Source organism: Parasteatoda tepidariorum, chromosome 7 (genome assembly GCF_043381705.1).
Source record: "Parasteatoda tepidariorum isolate YZ-2023 chromosome 7, CAS_Ptep_4.0, whole genome shotgun sequence".
Lineage (NCBI taxonomy): Eukaryota > Metazoa > Arthropoda > Arachnida > Araneae > Theridiidae > Parasteatoda > Parasteatoda tepidariorum.
Genome location: NC_092210.1, coordinates 48,500,336 through 48,510,001, shown reverse-complemented (window position 1 = coordinate 48,510,001; position 9,666 = coordinate 48,500,336). Strand labels below are relative to the sequence as shown.

At 31.4% G+C, this 9,666-nt stretch overlaps 1 protein-coding gene across 1 annotated transcript in view; it reads left to right on the top strand.

Moving 5' to 3' along the window:
- LOC107437428 (uncharacterized) overlaps positions 1-9,666 on the top strand; it is a gene marked incomplete in the record, with an annotated part of 88,316 nt that overhangs the window by 35,768 nt on the left and 42,882 nt on the right. Inside the window, 3 exon segments of the mRNA XM_071183391.1 lie at positions 856-1,002; positions 5,648-5,780; positions 8,737-8,842. Of these exon segments, the coding sequence (XP_071039492.1) occupies positions 856-1,002; positions 5,648-5,780; positions 8,737-8,842 (386 nt within the window).

Genomic DNA, 9,666 nt, shown 5'->3' with positions numbered 1-9,666 from the left:
AATAATGATATCAAAAGAGGAGATAAAACAGAAAAGATACACAATAACAAATAAAATCGCCATGATTTGAGAAGAAACTTGCTTGCCTAACCGACATTTAATTCTGACAAACGATATCGCCTTGTCGGATACGACATAATCGTTATCGTATCGGTGAGTGAAAAAGCACTCCGCTGCTGACCATGTATTTTACTAGACTCTATGTCGTTCGCCGACAATCGGATCCGTTTTGTCGTTATCGTGTCGTGTAATGAAAAAGCGCCCTTACTACTCCACGATTTACTATAAAAATCTTGTTCTTTTATTTTTTGTTACATTCCATTGATGGCTAGCCCGTTTTTAAGATTCAATTGTAACGGAGGGCCTTCATTCCCTTGTATCGCAAATGTGTAATAATTTAACATAAGAAGCTCTCATAAAGGACAATTTAGTCATGCTCATGAATTTTATAATCTTATTTTATGTATAATGATAGAAAAAATAAGATTCACTTTCAATACATGATTATCTACTGATTGTGGGTGATGACATAAAATTAATAAATATTGAATCTGAGTAAAAACAAGCAAAGTAAGCAATGGGTACTTCTGAATTTCTTTGAAAATTTCTTGATTTTCTATTATTACTTTGTAAGCATTCGTAAACTTTGTATAAGAAGAAGCATTTGAAGCTATTCAAACCGCATGCGACTCGATAGTCGCGATTCGGTAGGCCTCTTCTTCAACTTCCAGTTTTGAATCATGCTGCATGAACCAGAACTGCAAATTAAATTGAAACTCAACTTAATTTCAGTAAATGAAGTAAAATGCTTATGCGTTTGTTTTGTTTATAAGAATATTCATCTTCCTCTTTCAGAAAATTCAAAATCAGTGGCTTTGTCGAATCGAGATTGTCGAGGAATGTGCTCGTCGACAGGATTGCAATTATTCACGGATTCGTGTGGTGTTTGCCACACAGGGACGTCGCCTTTTCAAGATTGCACAAATAAGTGTCATTTACCAGGTACATATTTCAAATTTACTTATCTGATGTGAACGAAACTCTCGCACGATAGCAGAATAGACAATCACGCGATAAATTTAGTTCGAATACAATTCGTCTTCCAATCAGTGATTGATGTCAATAATATCAATTTTAGTAAGACCAAGTTCAGTGTTTCGAGTGCATGATCGTGCAACTTTATCGTCACACGTGCCTATCTTCACACACGCAAAGCTTGTTATTTATTTATTTTTTTATTATTATTATTTTTTTTTTACTTTTACAGTTTTATCATTAGTCCATTCATTGATACAAATATGCATTTTTCATATGTTTTCAATAACAAAAGAAAACTTTGAAATTGTTATGCTTTTTCAAAAATTACAAGGTTACTGAATTAGTTTTAATGAATTTCGCCTTCAACAACAGTATCTGTTACTCTAAATCAATAATAAATGAGAAGAAAAATGTTCATGAAACTCGATGTACACGTGTATAGATAACGCTGTTTATACAATCCCTGGCCAATTTATTAGACGCACTAAAAGATTCTATATAAAATCTTAATTATCAGGTTTTGGTTCACTATATATAGCTTTATTGTTTTCACGTGGCTGAAACCGGTTTGTACTTGTTTACGTTCGTGTGTCAATTCGTTAGCATTGTAATGCTATACGTTGAAAATAAATACAAATAGGAGGTATATAAAAAATCTCCTGAACCCATTACATGTATGTTTAAATATAAAAGTATTGCATGTAAACTCGTGCAAAACATGTAATTATTAAAACACTACAGGGCGCTTAATCATTTAGTCCAATTATTATAACTTACTAATATAATACCTTATGTAATAAATATTCTATATTTATATAATATATCGTCTAATTTATCCAATCGTCGAATTTATATTATATATCGTCTAATTTAACCAGGTGATACACGAGCGCAAAAAAGTGCAAACCTGTTTCAGTCACGTTAAAAGAATGAAACAGTATTGTATCACCTGGTAATTTGGATTTTACATAGAATTTTATAGTGCGTCTAATAATTTGGCCAGGGACTGTATGTGGCATTGAAACAAAAATGATTAAACTATTTTAATGAATTCAACTTAGAAATAAACACTTTATTTTTTTTAAATTAAAAAACAGTAAGAAAAAATGAGCGAATCAGAGAGTAATTCGGTATTTTAGAGCCTCTGACCTCCTTTTTATATAATTCCTTCTTTTGACTCTTCTGTTTTCCCCTATCATCAAATTCTCCCCAGCTTTACATTATCATTAAATGTTTATTTATGCAAATTTCAACATTTCTTTTTGCATTTACTTAGCTCATTGCAATTTTTAGCAGCTATTAAACGAAACTTTTGAAGACATATTTACTGTAAAATTATTTTGCTACACTTATCTACGCAATGTGCACAATAAAAAACAAACCACCCTGAATAACTTTTGATCTAATGATCAGATCTTCACGTTTTAGAGCTCAAACTTAATGATTTGAGAGGGTGATTATAAATATATTAGTTACTAAGTGCAAACGATTTTATAAGTTACGAAATCAGACACAAAAACGTACTAGCTCTGAATAAACACACCTTTTTTTCGACGGATTTAGATTTCTGACCCCTAAAATATGGGAGATAACCGCAATCTGGGAAATAATGTCCAAATAAGTTGATCGTGAGAACGGTCCAAAGTTCGGACCTTACTTTGTGCATTTTTCGCCATATCTAGAGTCGAATTGGAAAAAAACATTTCACACAATTATGAAATTCGTTTATCTAAAAATATTTTCGGGCATAAATAACTTTTAGTAAATATTTATCGTTTTTTATTATTTTATTTCATTTTAGTCGAAAAAAGTTTGAACTGTGAGGCATACAAATTTTTACATCCTTTTAAGGAATGAAATTTTACATGGCAAAATGCAAAATTTGATCGAAATCGGTCATTTTTAAGAAAGTCGCATTTTTATGAATCGATTTCTCAGGAACTATATGACCGATCTCACTCCAACTTTTTATTCTGTCTTGCAAAGTTGCATTCTTTAGAAGGATGTAAGAAATTGTATACCTTAACAATTCAAACTTTTTGCGACCATAATTAAATAAAATAATTAAAAAATAATAAATATTTATAAAAACAGTTTTTTTTTTTGCGTAAAATTATTTTAGGAAAAACGAATTTCATAATTTTTGTTCAAAATTTTTTTTTTATTTACTTAAATGGTTCGCGAGATATGACGAAATATGCAAAGAGTAACCTTGAACAACTCTTCTGACCAAAGTATTGAAACCATATTTCCCAGATTGCGGCTACTCCCTATATTTTGGGGGTTTATGAATCCGAATACGTTAAGAGTATGTTTATTTAGAGAAACTGCTTGCTTGTATCTGATTAAGTTGCTTAAGTCAATCTTCCATTTAAAAGTAAACTGAAGGAGAAATCATCAGGGATAAATTCCAACGACATTTTTTTTTCTTTCACGAGGCTTTTTTTTTTCCTCCATCTTATGAAGTTATGAAGCCTATCTTTTACCTATGTTGAAATAAGTTGAATTCTTCGCGTTCTTCGATTAACATACTAAAAATCAGTACTTCTTTTACTTTCAACTTCAAAATACTTTTTAATTATTTTTTTTAAACAAAATTACTATTAAGAGAGTTTTGACGCATCATACCAAATCACGCCCTCCAAAGAGAAAATCGAGGAGATGCACAATACGAAAAAACAAAACAAAGGAAACTTCACAAAATACAGTAGCATATTTAAATAAAAGATGCACCTAGGGCCTGATGATTTGTCCCTTGAATTGAGGTGTCCCTTATTCTGATGCCACCTAAAACTGAAAAAAAAAAATCATATAATCAAAAATGCAGGCTCACAGATCTCATTTAAATCTTTTATCCACACTACTCAGTACCGCGCGTCTACTGATTTTTTTTTACCACATATAGTCATAAAGGTAGTGTGAGGTTTTTTTTTCTTCTTAAATCTATCCATTTGAGGTTAGGAAGTACTGTAATCCCAACCTTTGCTCTACCCCTTGTGCCTTTTCTAGTAAATATATAATATAATCCTCTTACAGAAGCATTTCTTGCTCTTACAGAACAAAACCAATTGAACACTTCTGTATCAATTTCACGTGCTATAGTTTTTCCAAATTTAACGGTTTTGGAAACTTTATTTAGTGTAGTAAACCCTAATTTTTTTGTAATTTCTTCTTTATCTTTAATACATAATTTACTTGTTCTTACTTATTCCAAAAAAAGTTTTCTTGAATCTCTCAATTTAATATTTTCTATTTCCGCTACATTAATTGCAACTTTCAACTTTTTTTTTAATGTTCATCTTTCCCTTTTTGAGACCATACGTAAAAGAACATATAAGAAAAATAAAAAATTAAACTCCCCCACACAACACATCAAAAGTAAAATTACTTTAGATTGCACTATGGCAAGTTACTTTAAAAAATTTCACCCCTGGTAGTAGCAGTCTTCAAAAGATAGACTACTATTAAAGTATTAAATTTCGGTTTTCTATTTCTCAAGTTCTATCGTACTTTTAGAAACTTTTTTCCGTGACAATAAAATAGAATGTTTCTTATTAAGAGGCAAATACATTAAGACCACTATTCAAAAAGGCTATGGGACTAACAGATTAATCCCTTAAATAAAGGTAATAATACTACATTGAGAACAGAACAAGGGACAAATTTTTAAGTTTTTTCAACCTCGTTCCCCTCGTTAGCAAATCCTGACACGGGATTAGAAAGAGCAGAACATTGTAGAGATACTTTAAAAACTGAGTTTTGAAAAGGACGTGTGAAGACAGGAGTTTCTATGCTGATCCTTTATTTAAGCCCATCAAGGAATAAAATAATAAAAATTAAATAATAAATTACAGAATTGTGTTTGTGTAATTCAATTTACTGATTCGCAATACTGTATCAAACTTCCTGATTCAAACTAAAATTATTTAAAAAAGTTATATTTAAATCTTTTCTGTTTTTCTCCATCGATGAATAAATATGTGATATTTTTTCGACATAATTCTTGTCTGTAACATTTCTTCCAACATTCAACATTATTTAGAAGTTTTAGTAGCCCTTTTATTCGTGTTAGTCAAACCTCACTTATAGTGGGTTAAACTACCCTCAAGTAGCGAAGTATAATCCAATTTTTTTCAATCTTAAAAAAATTATCAATAAAAGGTTATTTTTAAATTTATTCAAAAAAATAATAATAATAACTGAATACGTTATACAATAAACAATCAAAAAATATCAACTTGGAAATTTTTTGTTCTTACAGAAAAGATAGCTGGTAAATAAACATTTTCGTAAAACATTTCCCCAACTCTTAAAATCTCCAACATATGGGCCAAGCCAAAACCGAGGTAAATATTGCAAAAAAAAGCATATTATAGCAAACAAGGAGATCCTTTTTTTTTTCCAAAATGTTGGTCTCTTGAACGATTGCAATTGGTAAATTTCCCCAAATCATAGCTCAATTAAATTAAATATGTCGGGATTATTACAACACACATACTTACATACATATTTTTTTAAAATTAGCGTTACATATAACAATTTTAACTAACTGAATTAACGATTATTTGAAGAAGAAAAAATGCTTTGAAATTTTATCAATTTGCCATAGGGCAAGAAAATTTAATGGCAAAAGAAGAATGTGGACGTTGTGTTGGAGGCATGAGTGGCATTCCAGAATCAGAAGTATATGATGAATGCGGAAACTGCAAATCGGTAGCCGGGATGACTTGTCCTTGCAACGGGTGAGTTATTCTTAAACTTCTAGTTCTTTGTCGCTATCGATTTCTATCTTAGTTCCATGACTATTCGAATGTCCCATGTGTCAAACACCTACAATTTATCTACGAAGGAGAGTAAATCTTAATTTTACAGATACTATAACAGTTAAAATGCTTGATTAACATCAACCACAGCACTAGATATATTTGTAGTCACTTGTGCAATCACGAGGAGCAATTTCCTACACAATTCACACACAATGCCAATCTCCTACAACAGTGTTTCCCAAACTTATGACTTTTGAGTACCCTTTCTAAATTTGTCGTAATGCTGTGTACCACTAATAAAAGAATTAATGTATTTTTTACTATAAAAAAATTGCACAAAAGTTAAATATCACCACTGGCTGCTGACACCACTAATTATTAACTGTTAACTCTGCAAAAAATAGCCAGTATAAAAATCCGTAATCCTAAATTTTCATGGCTAGCTTTATTTTCAAATGAAATTTTTGGAAATTTTCGTTTGTTGCAAAATACTTCGCATAAGAACGCGTACCCCAGCTAAACTGTTCCCGTACCCCTGGGGGTACGCGCACCACACTTTGGGAAACATTGTCCTACACAATGAGGAGCAATTTTCTACACCATTTCCACATCATTGTCTATCTCTATTGCAATGGCACTTAGGTATATTTTGGGACAAAACATTTAACATGTTTCTAGCTATTAACTATTAATCGTAAATTCCACAGTTCTAAGCAGATTTTTAACGTTATCTTTCATCATGAAGTCAGCACTTAATATGTATTTTAAGAATTTTTTTAATAAGAATTTTTTCAAAAATGAAGTTTGAAAAGGGATATTCATTAAGAGTTGCAAACTAATACTTTAATCAGAAAGTAAAACGTTGTGGAAACCCAACGGATTATTACTGGGGAAGGCAGGACTAAAAATACAGAATTTTATTTAATTGCTGAATAAAACTTGACGATGTTTCGAATAGAGGTTTTTCAACTACTTCTATTTTGAGAGGCCCTGGCCAGAACAATTTGGGGGGCCTTTTAAATATTTCCCTTTTGTAGGATCCCTAAAAATTGTATTTCTAACAATTAGATTTTCTCCTAGTTTCTTAAAATTGATTATTCATTTTTTTAAAAAAACTTTTATTCTTATAAACAAATAAGTTAGACATTTTTCTTCCGTTAGCATTATTTTAAATTTTATTAATCTCCGCTTTAATATTCACGTAAAAATTTTTAAATAAAATCTCATTTTCTGGTTTTAACTTCTATGAATAAAATGTGGAAAACTCTTTCTTCAAAATCCTAGTGCATGTCCTAGGTTACTGCATCTATATATATCATTTAAATTAGAAAAATGTTTCAGAATTTCTAATGTTAAAAATAATAACTTTGTAAAAAAAAACGAATTTTAATAATTATTAACAAAAATTCTTGACTGCATAGTACTTGCAGGAACCTCTCAGAGTTGCAAGATCTAGGCAAATGCCTCACTTGTCTAATCCTCATGATGGCTCTACAAACCACCGCTTTTCTCAAATAAGGCTTTTCAGAGTGATGGTGGCTCAGGGTATAGAGCGTTCATCTTCCAATGACGTTAACCGGGTTCGAGTACCATCGATGGCTGGTCGATGCGAATCTGCACCCGACTCCCACCGACCACAGTGCTGACGTGAAATATCCTCAGTGGTAAACGAATCATGGGTTAGAGTCCCCTTGCCGTCACGCTAACCGTTGGTGGTTTTAGTGTTTTTTCTCTCTATGTAACGCAAACGCGGGTTTGTTCTATTAAAAAGTCCTCCACGAAGGCAAATTTCTCCCAATTCTATACCCAAGAGTTCCTTTATCTTCAGGATTGGGTTCAAAATTACAAGGCTGCGGAGTTGAACAGTAGTAGTCGTAAATCAAAAAAATTGGTTTGACTGTTCAATGACGGTTATAATACAAATAGGACTTGTCTCATTCCGATTACTCATTCAAAAATTAAACTGTGACCCCTAATATGTGTACTTTTTGTCTACATTTTGATACAGATTCAAAAAATTTACATTAAGGGCGCTTTTTACCAAACACCTTATATCCACCTCAACACCCTTAATCGAGAGCTAATACTTACATAAAGTCAGATACACTAGATGACAATGCGATATTTTTCTTTAAATATAGTTTGCAGTAAAATTATAATTACAATTAATTTCATGAAAAATCTGAGTTTAAATATAACACAATCAAATATACAAGGTGTTCCATAGTTACTGCCCTTAATAAACATTTCTAGAATTTTTGACAAAAAATATACACATTTGGAATTATAAATTAATATATAAGCTGGGAAAAGACAAAAGCGCTTTCGAATTTTCTTAATTTACTAATGAGGACAGCGGATTAAAAAATGTAAAAGCATAAAAAAGCTTGGAAACTTTTCTATTAATTGCCTTTCAATTCCTCTCTGTTTTTTTCGGAACCAAACAAACAGATTTTTATGTTGTCATCCCACGCTTCTCACTAGCTGTTCTTCAAATATCGATGACATTTTTCTTTTTTCTTTGTTTTGGTATTTCTTTATGACTCATAACATGCTAATTCTTTAAACTTCTTTTTGACTTCCAAAAATATATAATAATGAAACCAATCACTATGGAACAACCTGTATAAAAAACGAACATTCCGGCGGTTTCCGAGATTAAGGACAATCAATAATACAAATGTATTATTGACAAACACGAAATTTTAACCTCATTATGATTTCGTTTCGAATGAGTATTACATACTAATACTAAAAAATCCATTGATTTATGGTGGTCCCGTAATTTTTTACAGTTGTCTTGTAATTTCATTTTTCTTCTTAATTTTATTTTCTTTGCTAATTGTATTTTTAAGGGGAAATAAGTATATTTTATCTAATCTTTCTTGTCTGTAATTAACCTTAAATTGTCATGAATATCTCATACTTATAGCACTGGTATTCCCGATGTGTGCGGTGTATGTAATGGCGGAGGAAGATCCTGCATTCGTATTCTTAGGTTCAGCCCGAGAGCTCTACCTGTAAATACCAACACAAAGGTTAGTAAAAAATCATATAATAATTGCTTATCTAATAATCTAAATATTAAATTAGTTTATAACCCACGAAAACGAAATAGTGCAAAAAAAAGTTTTTAATAATGTGTAGGGAATGATGATACTTATAATACATCGAGTATATGAAAAGTACATAATTAATTACTGTCATTTCCATTTCTAAATGTTTTGAAATGTAATTATTCCCATATGGGGCATTGAGGTTATGGCGATTTGCTTCTTCGGGATTTTTTTTATTTAAAAGAAGTCATATCTAGCTCATCGTTAGTCAGGTTTTATTTATTTATTTTATTTTTTCCCTAACCCAACAATCATAACAGAGAATTTTCACTGCCTGCGATTGCTGCATCTCCGATCGTCATCGAGAGAAAAAAAGAAACCTGATAAGGAAGTTTCTCGTGAGAAAATATAATTCACCAATAACGTTCTCATACGAGGGTTGCTATTTATATTTCTGGCCTAATAATGAAAAAACAAATATGTAGGATCGAAATTGATTTTATTGTTTTTCAAAATATTCTGCATGATGATCAATACACTTTTGCATGCGTTTGAACCAATTTTCAAAGCACTTTTTCCAGTCTGATTGAGGTAACTCCAAAACATGCGCTTTAAATGCATCAACCGCTTCTTCGGGAGTCGAAAATCGTTGTCCACGTAATTTATTTTTGATGGGTAGGAATAAGAAGAAATCATTGGGTGCCAAATCAAGGCTGTACGGCGGATGACCCATCAGTTCGATCTTTCGCTCCGTCAGAAATGCCTTTGTTTGAGTCGATGTGTGAGAGCTCGCATTGTCATGATGA